Genomic DNA, 19,583 nt, shown 5'->3' with positions numbered 1-19,583 from the left:
TCCTCTTTGAAATCAATAAAAACATATTTTAAAAAATAAATAAAACTCTGCAGAACAGCAGGACCTTACACAGTCATTTCACGCCTCTGGACCTCACCCTCTACATCTGTGAAATGGAAATTATGTTAATACCCGCCACGACGCCAACATATAGTGTTTAAAACCAATAACTGAGAAGTAACAGTATTAGCATATTGTCTTCAAGCACCGAGCTAATTATCAGGTGAAATAATTTAAAGAGATGGAAATATTTGCCTCTGAAGAGCAGGGCTGAGGGGTACGAAGGACTGAGAAGGCTGCTGTTTTCCATTATGAGCCTTCTAATGCTGTATCAGCGAGCTCCTGCTGTGTGCACGGAACAACTTGATCTAATTAAACCTGTTTACAGCGAGACGCCACGCTCTGCTGGTGGGAAATGCACCTCGGGGCTGCGGCAATAACGCGGGTTACATCCAGCGGGTGTTGTGAGTGGATCGGACCGGCCACTCGGGGGCGGGATTTCGTGAGGACACGTGAGTCCACGGGATTCTCGCGGTGACGGAGGTTCCAATGGGAACGCAGACAGGCAGCCCAGTCCCTGCGGCTCTTTAAGGTGAGATCGGCCGGCCGGATGTGACGTAACGCGATGCGAGAGGCGTGCGTCTGCGCAGTGAGGGGAGATAGGAGGCCCGGCGGCGTGCGTCTGCGCAGTGCGGAGCTGAGGGCCCTGATAGGGCGGCGTGCGTGCGTGCGTGCGTGCTCCCGTGCGTCCCCGCTTGCGTCCCGTTTAGTCCGCTTCCGGTTCGGTTATCCCGGTGCAGAAGCGCTGCGGCACGGGAGGCGGAGTGGTGACTGTGGGCGGAGAGGCGAGGTTCGGGTCGGGGCCTGGGGAGCTCGGCGCTTGCGGAGGCCGTGGCGCTGCGGGTGGCGAGAGGGCGCCTGGCCCCCGGCTGGACCGTCCCGCGCCGCCGGGGCGGGGCCTCGGAGGGAGCACCCCCAGACGGGTCCCCGATTTCGCCGTCTGAGCACAGCGCGGCCTTCTAGTATAAGTAGATGGTGCATAGCATCCCACCGGTTTGGGCGTCGTTAATCCGGTGTTGGTTGAAATCGTAGTAAAATACGGTCTGTTTTGCATGGACGACAAACTTTCCAGAAAAAGGGGCTAAAATCTATTCAGACCCTGGGGTAGCCGCTGTCAATGAAAGAACTATCGAGTCGGGTTGCTTTTTGTGAGGGGATTCCCATCTTTCCCCATCGTAAAAAAACCTGTGTTCACATTTTACACTGTTACCCCACCCCACCCCCGCTCCGAATTTTTAGTACAGTTATTGGAACTAAAAAAAAAAAAAAAAATCCCCTCCAAAAATTTTATAGGCCAGTTGCTAAAGACTGTGAATTTAGGTTTTTTGCCCATGCAACCTTTTAGTCATTTCTATGTAAAAGAAACTTACTGCAAAAAGAGAAAACTGCACTGTGTGAAATGCAAGACCCATGCCCTTGTGTTTTAAAAAATTTCATCTGCAACATGTTATTAGAAATGGGGTTTTTAAAAACATGGTCAGAGAAGTTCAATACGAACATGGGTGAGCAGCCGGACTGTGTTTTCATCTCAGAAAATACAGCAATTGAAATTCTGTGTAAACCAATATTAACCAAAAATGCTTCTTTCATAGTCAGTGGTGTTTGTCTATCACAGTGGTCGGCAAACTGCGGCTCTTTGGCCCCTTGAGTTTTTAGCAAAGGCCAGCTTAGGGGTACCCTAATTAAGTTAATAACAATGTACCTACCTGTATAGTTTAAGTTTAAAAAATTTGGCTCTCAAAAGAAATTTCAATCGTTGTACTGTTGATATTTGGCTCTGTTGACTAATGAGTTTGCCGACCACTGGTCTATCAGAACTGTTTCCCTGGGAGGCACTTAGTTACTCTGCTTAAAAATGATCCAAAACTTTAAAATTGTGGCTACTCCAGGGTCGCAGTAAAAGTTTTTAAAGTGCCTTTTATTTTTTAAATCCAGTCTTTAAAAACACAGCGTGAAAATGGCTTCAAAGAGAGCGCTGGTCATCCTGGCTAAAGGAGCGGAGGAGATTGAGACGGTCGTCCCCGTAGATATCATGAGACGAGCTGGAGTAAGTCCCTCCCCCTTTTAAAAACCTGGTTTGACTTCTAAAAGTCATTTTGAATAAAACAGTATCCAACTTGGTGAAATATTTCAAACATAACAGGCTGCATAATAATTACCTGTTTATCCAGTATCTACGCTTAATGCTTGTCAACAGTTTGCCCTGTTTCCGTCAGAGCATTTCTTGAAGAACAAATGCTTTAAAGAGACAGAACATTGCAAAGCGCTCTGTGAATTTCCCCCATGCTGTTCCCCTTCCGACCCAGAGATCAAGTAGCATGAGACTAGTTTTCATCTTGCTTCTCTGTGTCATATACCTATATAAGGCGTCTAGGCCCGTGGTCGGCAAACTGCGGCTCGCGAGCCACATGCGGCTCTTTGGCCCCTTGAGTGTGGCTCTTCCACAAAATACCACGGCCTGGGCGAGTCTATTTTGAAGAAGTGGCGTTAGAAGAAGTTTAAGTTTAAAAAATGTGGCTCTCAAAAGAAATTTCAATCGTTGTACTGTTGATATTTGGCTCTGTTGATAATGAGTTTGCCGACCACTGGTCTAGGCCCATTGTGAATCCGTAAATAGCATTTACTCAGTGCTAGGTATCATTCTAAGCCCTTCTAGAAACTTGTTTGAATCTTACAACCACCCTATGTGTTATGCCATCCTTATTGTGCAGTTGAAGAAACTGAGGCAAGAGACACTAAATAAAGTGCCCCCACTGTAGAGTTAGTAAGTGGAAGAGCTGGGACTCACACCTGGCGGTCTGGCCCCAGAACCTGGGAACCCCACATTCCTCCGGTTCTCTGTAGTGATGACACGTGCGGGTCCAGGGAGTTCATTGAAAATTGCTGCCTGGTGTTACACGGTGGGTATGCCGCCATCTGTCTTTGTAAATTCCCTCTGGAGTGTTGTCTCACGGCATTACAATACTGGCACGTTCTCGTACAGCCTTCCTTGCGCAAGCTTGTGGAAGGGTTCCCAGGCTCAGTGCCTGAAAGTGAACTTGGTGGGCGCAAGGACCCGCCCCTAGTTGGTGTTACTAGATTTTGTTAAATGACTCCAATACCAGCATGTTGGACCCACCAGCCATGTAGGAACTTCCCCATTGCCCCCGACCCAGCTCTTGGTATTGTCAGCTTTGTAAGTCTTTGCCAGAGGAAGCAGCATTTCCTCGCTCTAATGGCAGCAGTGACTCTGCACGGTGGGTTACTGGTAGAAGGACCATAGAATTTACCTCCCAAACCAGAACACCTGTGGGAGAAAGGCCCCTCACCAGACAGGGTGCTGGAGCATCTAATCAGCACCGTCCCAGGCAAACGGGACGGACCTCGTTAAAATGCATTTCGCCGATTTATTAGCGTAAAGCCAGCGTGGTTTTGTTGCCCTATTTCCTGTCACTTATTTTAAAACCCAGGGCAGCTGTGCAGGCGTGACTCTGTTTCAGTGTTAAATACCACGATGACCTCTTTCTCGTAGATCAAGGTCACCGTTGCGGGTTTGGCGGGAAAGGACCCCGTGCAGTGCAGCCGAGACGTTGTCATCTGTCCGGATGCCAGCCTGGAAGATGCCAAGAAAGAGGTTCGTTCTCTGCTTGAACCCCTCCTCCCTCTGCTGCTGTCCCGGGTTCTCGGAAGGTCTATGAGTCCGTCTAAGGCTGCTGTCCGCACGGACCTGCTTTAGGAAAGTTTCTTTGCTTGAATATCTCCCCCCATCGGCCCGCAGCGGGAGGACTCTGCCTTTCTCCATCGTGCAGCGGGCAGTTCCCGGTCCCTCCTGGACTCAGTCAGAGGCTGGGTGGGCCGGTGGGGGGAGGGGACACTTGCAGGCAGCAGTGTCCTGGCTTCCACGGCAGCCCTGCCTCCTGTTACAGCTCTGTCACTTGGTAGCAGAGATCAGCTGCCGTGCTCCCATTCATTGCCGAGCCTTTATTCGGAGCCGCTCTTTCCTTGCGCAGTGCGACAAGTAGTTGTGTGGTTCACTTTGCGAGAACAACTCATCCCTGGTCAGTGGTTGGATTAAGGGAGGAGGAGGAGTTCCCCTTCAATTGTGTCACTTTTCCGGTGTCTTTAGAATTGTGGTTCGAACTCTTAGGGGTGACCAGCACTGTGGGCCTCTGGCAGAGCTGGGGTCTCTCCTCAGGAGCGTGCCCGCACACGTGCACAGATACTTGTGCATGCCCTTTCATGGGCGGCCGGCCTCCCCGGCCCGTGTGCCAGCCGGGTGGGCTCTGCCCTCTTGAGCGGAGATCTGGCAGGCAAGGAGGCAGAGCCAGCTCGTGATGGCCAGGTGTCCCCTGAGGAACCTGGGAGGCTGCGTCCCAGGTCTTCAGCGGTCCTCCGCTGCGTGGACCAACGTTCCTTGTCTTCTAGGAAGTTCGGGTATTGCGGTGGTAGATTGTGGGGTATTAGAATATTGGTATTTACATATCAATGGTTGAAACTTTCCAAGCAGCACCTTACAAGTGAGAGTCGAAGTAAATATCCCTTCTCTTCTTTTTCAGCCCGTTGTGTTTTAGAACAGTTGTTACCTTTGTGTCCATGTATGGGCCCGTTCAGAATGGAAAAGGAGTAAAAGAGAATCTATATTTCCTTTTTAGTGTTTAATTTTGCTTGGTTTTAAAACAACAGTGGGGTCTTTATAGTATCTAAAAGTAATTCTAAATAACGGGTGTTGCTCTAAATATGGACTACATTTTCGTTTTGTAATTTGCTTAATGACTAAATTTTTAAAACTTTTTTTAACATCTGAAAGCATTGTTAAAAAAATTTCCAGTTTGTAATTTCAGCAAATTTGAAGTCATTAGATTTCTAGGGTGTTTTGGTGTTTGGGACACTAAAATATTACATCATATTTCTCCCCCAAGTTTCATTTCTTATAAAGTTAAAAATATTTTTCTTTGCCTGTTATTTAAAATTTGTTTTTCTTTTGACTACACTTCATTACTGTGTACATTCTTGTCAAAAAAGAACTCGTACAGTATAGACATACAGAAAGTTAAAAAGTTAAATGTCTCATTTGCTCCCTCCCCTCCATCCCACACTGTTCCCCACTAGCAGTTGGAGTATCTCCTTTGTCAATGAGTGTCTGTATACTATACACATGTATGTGGGGGTGTGTATATCATATACATGTACATCTGCATAAACACATACATGCAGTTTTTACAAGAAGGAGGTCATGCTACACCTAGTTCTGCAACATGGACGTCCTTTCATGCACAGACTTTCTGCATGTTTTGCTGGTTACAACATTTCATCATAGAGATACACCTTAATTTATTTAACTTTTCGGTGAACAGTTTTTTGCTGTGACCCATATTTAAAATAGGAAAGTTTTATTGACTGTCGCGTTCATGCACACTTCAAATGAAATGTTATTTTTTAAACTGTTCCAGGGGCCTTATGATGTAGTGGTTCTGCCGGGAGGTAATCTGGGCGCACAGAATTTAAGTGAGGTAAGAACTGCATAAAGCAAGTGTTTCAGCGTGTGCCTGTGTTCTGTTGATTTTGCTGTTATTGAAGTATTTCAGGAAAGGGGCTGTGGATAGAATAGGAACAGGTGAAGTGAACAATTTCGTCTTCATTTAGAAAAACCATTTCTGGTGACATACGCTACGGAAGTCAGCCGAGCTGGTGGACAGTAGCTTGTGGACACATTCGGTGAACACAGGCCAGATGTTAGGGCACGTTTTCCCCTCTGAGCAGCAGAAGGAGAAATGTATGTTCTATTCAGGTTTCCCTTAGAAGGATAAGAGCTTAGCTGTCTCCTCACCGACGGGGGAGTGGGGGAGGGGCTGCAGGGGCTGGGCTGCAGCTTGAATGAAAAGCAGCATCCAGGCACAGGTGAGGAGTCCGCCTGCAGGGAGAGAGGGGAGGGGCGGCCAGGCTCCGGAAGCAGGCGGAACCAGACACCTGGGGCTGTGGGCCTGTTCCTGACTTCGCAGCTGAAGACACCCAGCGCCACAGCCCCTACGTCCAGTTCTCTTCTCCTTGGAGTACTAGGGTGTGGGGGGAGAGAGGGGGAAAGCTGTTTTCCTCATCTCCACTTCAAACAGCTTTTTGAAACATATATAAATGTATTTTTTATCGATTTCAGAGAAGAAGGGAGGTGGGGAGAGAGACTGAAACATCAATGGTTAGAGAGAATCATTGATCGGCTGCCTTCTGCACGCCCCCTATTGGGGATGAGCTTGCAGCTCAGGCAAGCACCCTGATCGGGAATTGAGCCATGACTGGTTCAAAGGTCGACGCTCAACCACTGAGCCACGCCAGCCGGGCAGCTTCAAACATCTTTAAGAAAAGGATGCCTTTCTCTTACAATAACTGCCTCGATTGGGTTTAGGAAGGAATGTAGAAACATGAATTTAATAATTTTTATATTAATCATCTAGAAGTACTGTTTAAAGGTAGTTAGGTTTCAGATCTTATGGATTAAGCTGAAATCAGATTCTGCTGAAGTTGCTAGCCAGGTGCTGGCTTGTGGCTTAATGAGAACTCGGTGTGTTTGGTCCTGGACAGTCTGCTGCTGTGAAGGAGATCCTGAAGGAGCAGCAGGGCCGCCAGGGCCTCATCGCCGCCATCTGCGCAGGTAACGTGCGGGCCCTCCGCCAGGGGCGCCCTGCTTCTCTCCCAGAGCCGCCTGGCGGGTTCTCGCCTCACGGGACCTTGTTCGCGTACTACTTCCCTTCATAGAGCGTGGAAGCTTCTGGATCGGCCTCTTGGTTTGGGTGGCATGAAGGGGGTCATTTCAGAAATGAGTGCAGTGTTCTTTTCTGCCTCCTGCTTTGCTCTGCGCTCTGAGAAACGTCGTGTTTTCTGTGTTTGGTTGACCTCGGAGGAGAACGAGGCCCTCTGGAATTCAGTAAACAGCTTGTTACAGCAAATCTCCACGCCAGGAAGGCTCTCTGCCAGCCCCGTCAGCAAGAATCGCCAGCCAGAAACACAGCAGCCCTGCCCTGCGCCTGCCCGTGGCTCAGGCCTCGGCACTCCTGCCTGGCCCTCGGTGCTGCTGCGGATCCAGCACGGTGCTCCCTGCCACTGAGTTTAGAGGACGGTCATTGTGCTTCATAGATGCCCCCCAGCTTAGACACTTAGAAATGTTTTTATTTCAATGCCATTTTTTAAGAGGGAGAGAGATAGATAAAAACATGGATGAGAGAGAAACATCATTGCTCGGCTGCCTCCTGCACACCCCCGTGGGGATCGAGCCCGTCCTGACCAGGAATCGAACCGTGACCTCCATAGTGTAATTTTGTCATAGGTGCCTCCTTGTCATAGGTCTTTATTAAACGCTCGTCAAGAGGGAAGTGAATGAATGACTGGGTGGAATGGATTAAATGGTGCAGTGATGTTTTCTTCAGTATGGTGGACTTTTTACAGTAGTTGTAGGCCAGGGATCCTCGGGACTTTGTATGAGAGCCGTGGTGGCCAGCGTACTTTCAAAGGTTCGAAAGGTCAGCAGATACGATGAAGACGTAATTTGGCTTTTTCCTCCTGGCTCTCACAGGAGTGATAACAGAGTGGCAGTGTTATTATTCGGGCATGGTGTGTGTGCTCGAGGATTGTGTTGTAAAGTTTCCCAGCTTTAATTTCTAGCAGGGCAGTTGTTAAGAGAGAGAACCCACATGAAAGCTAGCGGGTTCCTAAGACCTAAATGTTTGAGAACCGCTGTGTGAGAGACGGGTACCGTAGGGACCGCCCTGCAGGCGCTGTCCTTGGGTCCTGCTCAGCACCAGCTTCTTGACCTGCCCCCGGGCACAGGGACTTCTCTGCTGGGACTCGTCAGGCAGCCCCTGCAGCTGCGCCCTCTGGGGAGGGGGAGCAAGGCGTAGGAAAGTAAACCACATGTCAGCTCTCCTGTGCCGCGGGGTAGCAGGTTATCAGCCACATCTGGTTCGCTGTTTTCACTCGGGCCTGAGTGCTTAGACCTGAGAGTCCTGTACACCGACATGACAAAGGGACAGCGCTCTGACCGTGTGCTTGTGTCGTTCTGGATCCTGCCCCGCTCCTGGGTGCTGCAGACAGGGACAAGTGTGAGGAGAAATGAGGTGGTTCTTAGTGCTGCCGTTACAAACGGGAACAGAAAGAACAGGAGCTTAGTCCCAAATACGAGTGAGTGAGACAGTGGAAGGGGGACTGTTGTGGAAATAAAGTAAGAGGTTCACTCAGGGTGGGGAAGGGGCCAGCAGTGGTCCATGCCTGAGTCTAGGTACAGTCTCAGGGAGCCCTGGAGGGGCTGGGGGTGGCCGAGGTGTTCTTTCTGTAAGTCACCGCACGGTGGCGCTGCAGGCTTCCTCTCGGCTGCCTAAGGGGATTCAGTGTACTGTTCACCCTGCCTCCTGCTAGAGCTGGTCTCTGCAGAATTTGAAGTAACAGTAGTAGGTAAATATCTCTTCTCTCATTTTCCAAATAGGATCTGGAAGCCCAGACAGCAGTCATAATGAGCTTACCATAGTGAGTAAGGCAGCAGCAGGTTTCTGCCTTCAACCGTAACGTAAAGGTACTGACACGTCACTGTAGGCAGCAAGTGTATTGTGAAAGGAGCAGCCTAAAAACTCCGTACGCTCACTCTCTTCACTGCTCAGGCACCTGGGGGATTGCTGGAAAACACGGTCATGTACGTAATGACTCCTTGTTTTCTGAAAATCTTAGAAAATGAGAATGAAGGGTCATTCGTGAGTTCATCAAAATAAAAGAGTGATCATTATGCAATTTTTATAGACTTTTAAAACTTGCTGCCATACATAGCTGTCTCATACTGAGGATAAAAGTAAGGTGGAGAGAGACATCATTATATTTGAGGCTTTTGATTGACGAGATGTAAGTCAGTACTGGGTCTGAAACTGACACCTGGTGTTGGCAGAAAGCTTACGTAATTCCGTGTTATTTGTTTGATCTTTGTAGCCGCTATGGTCTGAGTAGCCTGTTGGTTGGTTATATAACTGCTTTCTACTTGGATTCATGTTGCAAAATGAAAGGGCGGTAAGAGCTAGTGCTCGGGCTGCTGAGACTCAAGTGTGTGGACTGTCCTGGGGCCTGAGCCACACGCCCCACCACTCGGGAGTTCGAGTGCGATTCTGAAGCATGTTGTTGGTGTGACGTGAGGGCTTAGAATGTTTTTGTGTGTGTGTGTCTTAGAGAAGAAAAGTAGAATAACTAACTTTAAAAAGTTTTTAAGATCATATAACAATGGTGTAAAACCTTCTTGGTTTTAGTCCTTTTTGAGGAACCTGTTACAAAATCTGCTTGGGATTGTCCATATCAGTGAAGTTGTCCATATCAGAGAATACATGTTGATAAATTTCATTTTAAGAGGAAAGAGAGGATCGCAAATCCACATTTGTTTGTGGTTCTTCTCTTAAGTAGCTTTAATAGCATTAGTGCCTTCATATCTCAGACGTGCAGGCATTTCACAGGAAGCTCCTCCAGGGCGGACGGTGTTCCATTCATTTTAATAGCCTCACTGTTGCACCTGGTCTGTTTGGCTGGATGGATGAGTGCGGGTTTTTTAGATTCAAGCGAGAAAATAAAAGTGCTCTCTACAATAGCAGTGAGGCCCAGGAGTTCGGAGGGACTGCTGTGGAACTAAAATTTTCATTTGTCAAGAGGAAGGATGGACTTTTTCAGACGACAGGGGTCTCCCCACTCTTATACCCCTGACATGCACACTGCCTGTTCCTTGAGGCAGGGCCACAGTCTGTTTACCTGTGTGCTCCTTGGGTGTCAAGGTGAGTCTTTTAGATGAAGTGGTTTTTGATGTTTTTTGATTTTGTGCACCTGCCAGAAGTGCTCAGTAGATGGTTTATTATAAACACTAGAGGCCCAGTGCACAAAATTCATGCACAGGTAGGGTCCCTAGGCCTGGCGGTGATCAGGGCCAATCTGTAGGGTGACCGGCAGGGTGATTGGGGGCCCCTGCTGGCGCCAGCCTGGCCCGCCAACCAGCAGGGTGATCGGGGGCGGGCTGGCCCGCGCATCAGCCGGGCCTGGTCCCCCCCACCCCCCATTGCCCCACTGCTGCTGCAGGTCCACCTCCCTCTACAGGAGGTAATGGGGGGGCGTGGCACCAGCCCGCTTGCCAGCGGGCCCCACCCCCTGCTGCTGCCTGCTCTCCACCTGGCCCCGCCACCAGTCGCCTCCCTCTGCGGGGCGACCGGCAAGGCAATCAGGAGGGTCCCCGCTGGCACCTGCCTTGGCTGGCCTGGGGCCTGCAGGCTGGGGGCAGCTCCTGCGTTGAGCGTCTGCCCCCTGGTGGTCAGTGTGTGTCATAGTGTCTGGTCGTTCTGCTGTTCAGTAGATTTGACATTAGGCTTTTATTATATAGGAAGACGCTTTATTTATCGTACTAACAAGTGTATAACTTCAGAATCATAAGTATATTTTAGGTAAGAGCCTCCTGGTTTTGAAGAATATTTTTGCTGCTGCAATTTTTAAGACATGATTTTTTTCAATAACAACACTTAAATCTTCTTTGTTAATCTTCTTTTTAGGTCCTACGGCTCTGTTGGCTCATGAAATAGGTTTTGGAAGCAAAGTTACAACACACCCACTGGCTAAAGACAAAATGATGAATGGGAGTAAGTACATGCTTATATTTTAAGGTACAAACAGACCTTCTCAAAAAGCTGCAATTTAGCATCGTTTCCCACCGGTGTGATCTGTCCGTAGAGGCTGCCTGTGGGTTGAGGGGTGCTGTGCTCCTCGCTTTCTCTCAAGTGTTTTCACCGAGAGATGGCTGACCGGGCAGAGGCCCGTGTGGGGCCAGGCGGAGCGGCTCCTGCTGTCCCAGGTGGAAGTGCTGGGGACAGGCCAGGTCAACTAGTGTTTCTACCAAACACGTTGCCAGTGGCTGAGGGTAAACCTTAACCCGACAGCATTTCAGAAAGCGCCCTTTTGCCCAGGGTCCAGAGGGCAGCGCACGTTGCTCTCTCCCGTCAGAGGCTGGGTGGCGGCTGTTGCCTGGGGTGACCCGTTTCTTTTATCGCATCAGCTAGACGGTTCACCTGTGTTAGTTGATGTTGACGAGAGGAGTTTCTTTCATGGTGAGAAGGCACACAGGACGGGAGGGTGACGTAAATGCCTGTTTCTCTTAACTGCTCAGAGTTTTGTGTGTGCCTCTAGAATGTTCTCTACCTATGCTCATTATCCTTTGTAGTTTAATACTTTTACTGCATGAGAGCTGCTAAGTCTTGTCCTGCAGCTTGCTTTTTAAAACTAACGTCGTCTTACATATTTTTTTGTTATTTATCAAAAATTTCTTTAATTCTCCTGTGAGGCTTATTACTTGGAGGCTGTAGAGGGAGCATGCCATTGCCTGTCCTCCAGGAGGTACCTGCTCCAGAGGCACCGCCATCCATTCAGAGCACAAGGTGTAGCATTCGAGCAGCCCAGTGTGACCGGCCCTGAGTGTCCAGCCGCATCCTGGGCAGCGCGGCCTCGGCGACGGCTGCCTCTCCTGTGCGTTCAGAGCAGCAGCCGGGAGTGTCTTCGCAGACACGTGCTGTCGCCTCTGCTGTCTGCCTGGCGCGCGTGCGACAGAGGCCGAGACCCTGAACTTGCACAGAGAAAGAAAAGTCACACCTGTGGGTAATGGCAAGAGAATCGGACATTTCCAGTACAAACCAAGCGCGGTTCACCTGGCATTCAGCTAGCGTGGAAAGTGAGTTTAGAACTCCAACCAGCCAAAAATCAGTGAATAAACAGACAGACAAAATAGTATCAAAGCTGATCTGAAGGTGACTGTGCAGCTGAGCCATGGTCTCCCCTCAGCCCTGCTCTGGGCTTATCTTCTGAACTAAAACAAAGGACAGCAGCTGACATATCTTACAGCAAAGGAAGCATTTCTCATTAAATTGCTGTTTTTTAAATGAATAGGCTTGTTTTGGAGAGCAGCTTTAGGTTCACAGAAAAATGAAGCAGAAAGTAGAGTTTCCGTGGGCCTGCTGCCCCACACGCAGTCTCCCTCACCAGCTTCCTGTCCCGCACCAGGTGGGACAGCGGCACAGTCGGTGAACTGACCCCGACACGCTGTCGTCACCGTAGGAATTTAGCTGACTTGGCGGGATGAGGAGGTTTGGAGGGCTGAGACGAGCCGAATCGGGCTTCCTGTAGTGGCTACGGGTTACTAGGAAGCAGGTGTGTGTGTCTGTTGTGTCTGCTGCTGTGATGCCACCAGAGCGTGAAGGGGGGGGGGGCAGGAAAATGAGACGGGGACTCAGCGTTCACACGGTCCGGTCACACGTATTATCTCGATGGCGCGTCACCGGCCCCGGTGCCCGTCTCTTTCCCCAGGAGGTGGGCTCAGAGGCCAGGCCGGAGCCCGGCAGGCCTGGGACTTGGTCGGTGAGCCCAGTGTCGGAACAGCGTGTGAGGTCGCCCCTCGGAGCGTTCTGAGGCGGGGAGCTGGGTTACTCCCTGGGGCCCCCCGGGCGAGGCCCTCCTGCTGGGCATCACCGGGAACTTACTAGATCAGTGCAAGATTTTTTATTCAAATGAGCAGTCCCGTCCAAGGGGCAAAGCGGTTCCATTTCTCACTGTTTAAAATGTTGTGGATTTCTTCAGTTCTCACTTGTCCGCTACTTGAGAAGCATCTGCATGCCGGTGACAGCGGTGAGGAGCAGGGTCTCAGCCAGGCGACCACTCACTGCGACTGCGCAGGCTCTCTGACCTCTCTGAGCCTCAGTTTCCTCCTGTTGGCGTCTGAGGGTAACAGTGGCACCTGCCTCGGGGTTGTTGAGGGTTCAGTGAGTTAACGTGTTTAACACGCTGGAACGCTGCCCGGCCTGACCCGTGTGGAGGAGGGCGAGCTGGGGCAGGCCCCTCCCGCCACTCTCTAGTGATAGGGCCCCCCTCTGTACTAGTGATCAGCTTCGTTGGGTTCCCACAATAGATGGGACCCCCGGCCCCTGGGGCGCAGGGGTCGGCGACTTTTCCTTGCAGGTCATTGTGGAAATGTTTCAGGCTTTCAGCGACGGGGGTGCCGGAGGCGCCGTGTTAGTGCCTCCCCAGGTGCTTTTTCTCTGAAGAGACTTCTGGTTTAGGGCGTTTGCTGAAAGCAAAGGAAACGAAGCCCGTGCCAGGTGGGTTGTGAGGTGTGGATTTGACCAGTTCCAAGTCCGCTCCCTGGGCATCCCTTGCTAGTGAGGGGGCGTGTGCTGTTTTCCCCCTTGAGGCCACGAGGGGGCGCTAGTGGATAAGGGCGGACCATCGGCTCTTCCTGGTGGAAATTCTAATCTCCATGGAACATCTTGAAACATCTTTAACAGTTAGGGTGTTCGTTATATTTACTCGTAAAGAGATTGTTAAGTGAACCATTTAGGACCGTGCCTCCCGCTGCCCAGTCCCGGCAGCTCATCCCACGGCCGTGGGACCCGGCTCAGCTAGTTTTCTAGGTTCGCACTGGAAATGCTCGTGGCCTGCTTACGTACGTGAGGTCAGGCGATGAGAACCCCTCACACCAGCGGTCTCTGAGGCTGCAATAGTGTCACCAGGAGGTTTTGGATGTACTGTGTCCCGTTATCTCAGTAGGTCTCTGGATTTTAAAATATGTATTTTTTATTGATTTCAGAGCAGAAGGGAAAGGGAGAGGAAGATAGAAACGTCAATGATGAGAGAATCATTGTTTGGCTGCCTCCTGCATGCCTCCCAATGGGGATCGAGCCCACAACCCGGGTATGTGCCCTGACTGGGAATCGAACCTTAACCTTTTGGTGAATGGGACGACGCGCCAACCAATTGAGCCCCGTCCTGAGGAGATGAAGAGAAGCTGTTAGCGGTGGCGTGAACCATGTTGAACCATGTTAGCCGTCGTGACCACAGCTGCGTGCTTCTGCGAAGGGGTCACGAGGTGACTTCTGTGCGAGTCATTGAACAGCTTTTCCTGAGCCGCCTCAGGCTCTGGGCGAGGGCTTGGGGGGGCGGGGTGGTGGTGTGTGCTGTGGGCCTGGCTCCAGCCGCAGTAGCAGGATTCGGCCAGAGCTCAGAGAGGACCCTCCACAGCATGGCCCTCCCTAACTGTCATCCGCGTCCCACGTCGCTGCGGGGCACCGCCTCCCACTTAGTTGCCCGGGACAGACTGCTGGCATCATCCTTGATGCCTCTCTGTGTCCAATTCTTCACTGAGGTCTGACATTTCATCTCTCAGCAAATCTCAGACCTTCATTTCCTCTTTGTTGCCACCCTCCCCGCCTGGGCGGCAGGTGCTCTCCTGTCCCCTCTGGTTCCTTCCAGTGCCGTCTGCGAGGCCAGGCCCAGCGGCCTTGAGCACCGTGACGCGGGTTCCGTCTTCCTTGGGCGCTGGAGGACGGTGGCGAAGGCGAAGGCTCTCGAGGGGAGAGAGCTGGCGAGGCTCTGACCTGCCCTGTGGGAGGGTGACCTGGTGTTGGTGTTGAGCAGGCAGTGGGGGAGAGGCAGGGGGCTGTCACTCGGAGCCTGCGAGGAGGCGTGGTGGACAGGAGCGTCCTTCAGTCTCCGGGGCCTGGGCCGTGTCCGGGGCCATCGGTGTTGTAGGCCCAGCCTTTGGAAGAGGCAGTAGCCCAGGAGCTGGCCCTGTTCACGCCGTGTCCCAGCGGGGAGGGTGCCGTGTCCCAGCGGGGAGGGTGCCGTGTCCCTGCGGGGAGGGTGCCGTGTCCCAGCGGGGAGGGTGCCGTGTCCCAGCGGGGAGGGTGCCGTGTCCCTGCCGGGAGGGAGGGTGCCGTGTCCCAGCGGGGAGGGTGCCGTGTCCCTGCCGGGAGGGAGGGTGCCGTGTCCCAGCGGGGAGGGTGCCGTGTCCCAGCGGGGAGGGTGCCGTGTCCCTGCGGGGAGGGTGCCGTGTCCCAGCGGGGAGGGTGCCGTGTCCCTGCCGGGAGGGAGGGTGCCGTGTCCCAGCGGGGAGGGTGCCGTGTCCCAGCGGGGAGGGTGCCGTGTCCCTGCCGGGAGGGAGGGTGCCGTGTCCCAGCGGGGAGGGTGCCGTGTCCCTGCGGGGAGGGTGCCGTGTCCCAGCGGGGAGGGTGCCGTGTCCCTGCCGGGAGGGAGGGTGCCGTGTCCCAGCGGGGAGGGTGCCGTGTCCCTGCCGGGAGGGAGGGTGCCGTGTCGCAGCGGGGAGGGTGCCGTGTCCCAGCGGGGAGGGTGCCGTGTCCCAGCGGGGAGGGTGCCGTGTCCCTGCCGGGAGGGTGCCGTGTCCCTGCGGGGAGGGTGCCGTGTCCCTGCGGGGAGGGTGCCGTGTCCCTGCGGGGAGGGTGCCGTGTCCCGTCCGCCCTGACCACCCTCAGCCGCCTTCCCTCCGGCACTCGCGGAGGATAAGCAGTTGTCCCTCTCCCCTTCGGGGTCCCTGGCCCAGAGCCCTGCGATAAGGACAGATTATCCAGAAGGAAAAGGGGGTGGTTCCCATGGGAGACCCCCAGGGGAGATGAGTTACTTCCCAGCGCTGAGTTCCGACTTAGATATTATCCCAGCAGGACGGGGAGGGGAGGGGATGGTGAGGAGGCCTCTCGGGAGGAAGCGGCTTAGGGACGATGGATGCCCAGGGAGCAGCTGGGAGTGTGATGGACGGTGTGACCGGCCGTCTGGGGTGCCTCTGGCCTCCTCCCCTGGGACAGGAGTCCGCCCTCCCGGCTAAGGAAACCCCGGAGGGTGATGGCACCGAGCTCCTCAGGAGGACTGTGTTGAGGCGGATGGGGGCGGCGGGGTCAGAGAACGCCGCCTCCTGCGCTGGCTGTTTCAGGCGCCCACAGCTCAGAGCAACACGTCAGGGCGGCGTATTGGGGGGTGGCATGTCCTGAACGCCTACAGTCACACTTGGGGGCTGTGCTGCTACCCTTCGGTTACAGAACTGACCCGTATTTGTAGTTGAACCAACGGAGTAGTTAGCGTTCACGCTCCTGGACACTAGGAGGCCTTATGCAGCTGCAGGGAACTCAGGAACTTGGTGTGGCCAGTGGTCGGGGTCCCAGCTGGTCTGGCCCTGCCCAGTGCTGGACCCCTTGTCGCACATCTCCCGCCGGGCGCGGGGAGCTGGGGCCTCGTCGTGAAGGGCTGGCCCGAGTGTTGGGTGTGGGTTACTGTACGACGTGAGCGGTGATGTGCGGGACGGGGTGGAATTGCTGAGCCATGCTCACTGTTGTGCGGTGTGGCCCTGCAGGACGTAACCCTTGTTTGTTTTGTTTTTCCGCCCAGATCATTACAGCTACTCAGAGAACCGCGTGGAGAAGGACGGCCTGATCCTCACAAGCCGCGGGCCGGGGACCAGCTTCGAGTTCGCCCTGGCGATTGTGGAGGCGCTGAGCGGCAAGGAGGTGGCCGAGCAGGTGAAGGCCCCGCTGGTGCTGAGAGACTAGCCGCGGCCCTGGGAGGGGTTCGGGGCCGCTGGTCCCCCTTCCTCTCTGTGTTTGTGCTGCTGTGTGGGGAAGCCGAGGCGCTGCCCTGGGAAGTGGGGCGCCAGGCTTCCTCGATTCCCCCCACACGTGTGTCCCCACATTTCCGAACCTCGGCTGCAGAATAAACAGACGTGTAGCAAACTACCGGCTCCTTCTTTCGTCTCCCATTTCTTTTGTGAAACTAAATTCATCCTCAGCTTTGAGCAGCGCTTAGCTGTGCTGCAGGTGAACGTGCGTGGTTTTAATAAGATGTACTTGGTCTTCGCCCGCGGCTGGCTCAGAGCCCTGGGAATCTCCTACTGCTGAGTGATCGTGGTGTCTTGTGTGAACGAGGTTGCTTTGGGGTCCCACCCGAGGGGGGCTGGATGCCCATGGAGCCCATGCCGGAGGTTGGCCCTGCGCGGCTCCCTGATCTCGGGAGGAAGGCCAGTGTGGTGTGGTGCAGCCCCAGCGCCCGCAGGGACGGGCCTCGGTCCTTCCTCGGGCTTCCACGTGGGGACCCGATGCTCCCAGCCAGCGCGCTGGGCCAGTTCCGCAGGGGAGACGCCTCCGCGAGGCCGCCCCTGCCTGCCTCCTGCCCCTGCGGTGACTGCCGTCCTTCACTCCCTCCGTGATCTCGGCCACCAGTGGGCAGTGGGTTTCTCACCCACCAGGGCGTGTGGACCCCGACCTGCGGCTGGTGTCAGCGCGCAGGGAGCAGCCTGGGCGTCCGGGGAGGCTGGGCCTGGGCCTGGGCCTGCGACCTCACCTGTGGAACCTGAGGATTGCTTGTTGGTGTGGGACAGCCTACACGCACACGCACACACACGCACATCCTCACGCATGCGCATGTACCCCTCTCAGCACGTGTGCAGCCAGGACAAAGGCGCAGACAGATCCAAGAGGCTGCGATGACTCGCGGTGAACCGCGTCTCCGTGGCGGCCGGGCTGTGAGGGCGGCTGTGGTGGTGGAGCTTGGGACGCCGGCCTCTTCCCATTCCGAGAAGCCCTCGGCTGGTAGAGAGCTTTATGAGTCGGTGCAGCCTGTTTCTCCTCCTCAGGTAACGACTCCCAGCTGTTCAGGTAACCACCCCGCTCCCACGGACGCGGGTGAAACACCTGGGGTGGGCATGCCCAGGCCCGCCCGTCAATCAGCCTTCACCCCGGCCCCGGCCCAGGTGAGGCCGCTCAGCAGCGCCGCCAGCCTGGGCTCGGCCTTCGCCGCCGGTGCTCTCGCTGCTGGGCCAAGGGTGCAGGCAGAGCCACGGGCCGTGGACGGCCACCTTGTCACGTGAGAACGACTCCAACACAGGCGTGGAGACTGACACGTGACTGGGCTTGCTGACAGGAGCCAGCAGCGCCTGCTTTCCTGTGTTCCGTGACCTGTGTGTGACGGGCACCGCGGTGCAGGAGCGGAGCGGGCCAGGCCTCTGAAGCAGCGGCTCTGAGGCCACGGGACAGAATGGCCCCGCCGTGCAGCCCAGTCCCCGCCGGCCGGGGGGCCTGTTCCTGCTCCCCTCCCGCCTCTGTTCGCACAGCGTCGGCAAACCTGCAGAGACCAGGTGGCCGGTATCAGACACGCGGGCCCGGGCCTCCCTCCTGATGGCCCCGGAGCAGCGGCAGGCGGGGGCGATGAGCCGGCTGTGTCTTCACGGAGCAGGCAACGCTGGCGGCGTGGCGCTTGGGCCGTCGTGGCGACCCCTGGACCAGCGGCGGGCAGGTGAGTCCTTAAGTGAGGACACGCGCAGCCGCACGGCCTGATGGGCGCCGAAGGCCCAGGACTGCACGGCGGCGGGCGGGTGGCAGGTCTCGGGTTCATCCCGTCCGCAGGTCGCTGTGCCCGCTGTGTGCCCGCCTCCGCCTGGGGGCTGTAAGCCACCGAGAGACACCGTCTGTCCTAGAGCTTGTGTCGTGGGGGAGGGAGAGAAGGCGAACCTGAGAACGTCTGCCCCGTGAAGACACGTGCGGTGAGGAGGCGGGAGGCGGGGGGTGAGGGAGCGTTTGCGCAGGGCCCACGGGCGCCTGGAGGGAGCGGGTGGGAGGCAGGCAGCGTCGAGGACGCTGACGCGCGGCCCAGGCAGCGAGATGCAGCGCAGGGGCCCCGAGCAGGAGTGCTGGGCGAGCAGGAACAGCCGGGGCAGGTGGAGGTGACGCTGGAGGACAGCGGAGCCCGGGGGGCCCTGATCCTGCTTGGTGCCCGGCTCCCTCCGTGGAGAAGGAGGCCCAGGTGGGTGGCTGCAGGCACCTGAGGATGGCGGGGGCCACGTGGTGGGAGATGGACAATCCCCGAATTTCCAGCTTGAACACAAGGTCAGATGGAGATTCCATGTCCTGGGCTGTGGGGGGGCGGGGCAGCAGGAGAGGTGGACTTGGAGGTCAGGTGGTGAATCTGAGACATCTGTGAAGTACACCTGTAATGAGGGAAGGAAAACGCCCTGGCTGGTTTGGCTCAGTGGATAGCGCGTAGGCCCATGGACTGAAGGAAGGGTCCCGTGTTTGATTCCGGGCATGTACCTCGGTGGCAGGCTCGATCCCCGGCCCTGACTGGGGCCTGTGTGGGAAGCAACCCATCGATGTGTCTCTCTCACATAGACGTGTCTCTCTCTGTCTCTCCTCCCTTCCACACTCTAAAAATCAACGGCAAAATATCCTCAGGTGAGGATCAGCAACAACAACAAGGAAAAGCTGGAGACGGGTACTGTGAAGCTCAGACATTGTTGACCTCCGGGCGTGCGGTTCAGGGGGGGCGTTGTCAGCTCCCTATCGCAGGCTGGGGGCCTGCGCCCTGGCTGAGCTCCCTGGGATTCAGAGAGAAGGGCAGGAAGGGGACTGGAGATGGCCTCTGCACTGCCGTGCCTTCGGGCAGCCAGGGGGGCGGGGGGGAGAGACAGAAGAGCATTCCTCCCAGCAGTGTTTGGGGAGGGCTCCCGGCCCCTCCTGGGCCTTGCTGACCTGGTCCAGAATCACGGCTTCAGGCGTGTGGCTGCCACTCCAGAGCCTCTTCCTCCCCACCTGCCGGTCTCAGTGCCAAACACACCTGCCCCTCCTTCTAGGAAGTAGGGGCTGCGGGTGGGGGTTGTGCAAACAAGGGAAGCGGGAATGAAGTGGGAGGGGCTGTTGACATTGGAAAGAGACGGCCTCGGAGCCGGTCTGTGGCCC

General features: G+C 54.9%; 1 protein-coding gene across 1 annotated transcript; it reads left to right on the top strand.

Moving 5' to 3' along the window:
* The first annotated feature begins 697 nt into the window (after positions 1-697).
* PARK7 (Parkinsonism associated deglycase) lies at positions 698-16,591 on the top strand. Its single transcript, XM_079776783.1, has 7 exons — positions 698-850; positions 1,996-2,107; positions 3,572-3,673; positions 5,490-5,549; positions 6,613-6,682; positions 10,584-10,670; positions 16,246-16,591. The coding sequence occupies exons 2-7, from the start codon at positions 2,018-2,020 to the stop codon at positions 16,404-16,406; spliced, it is 570 nt and encodes a 189-aa protein (XP_079632909.1). The 5' UTR covers positions 698-850; positions 1,996-2,017; the 3' UTR covers positions 16,407-16,591.
* The last annotated feature ends 2,992 nt before the right edge of the window (positions 16,592-19,583 follow it).

This window comes from Cnephaeus nilssonii (assembly GCF_951640355.1).
Source record: "Cnephaeus nilssonii genome assembly, chromosome: 7".
Classification (NCBI taxonomy): Eukaryota; Metazoa; Chordata; class Mammalia; order Chiroptera; family Vespertilionidae; genus Cnephaeus; species Cnephaeus nilssonii.
Note: the sequence above shows the minus strand (reverse complement) of the source record. Positions and strands in the feature narration are given on the sequence as shown.

What these genes read in the sequence shown, in the direction of transcription:
- PARK7 (XM_079776783.1), top strand. Translation starts at nt 2,018, where the DNA reads ATGGCTTCAAAGAGAGCGCTGGTCATCCTGGCTAAAGGAGCGGAGGAG. An exon ending in ATATCATGAGACGAGCTGGA is followed by an intron (nt 2,108 to 3,571) that starts GTAAGTCCCTCC and finishes TCTTTCTCGTAG; the next exon opens with ATCAAGGTCACCGTTGCGGG. An exon ending in GCGCACAGAATTTAAGTGAG is followed by an intron (nt 5,550 to 6,612) that starts GTAAGAACTGCA and finishes GGTCCTGGACAG; the next exon opens with TCTGCTGCTGTGAAGGAGAT.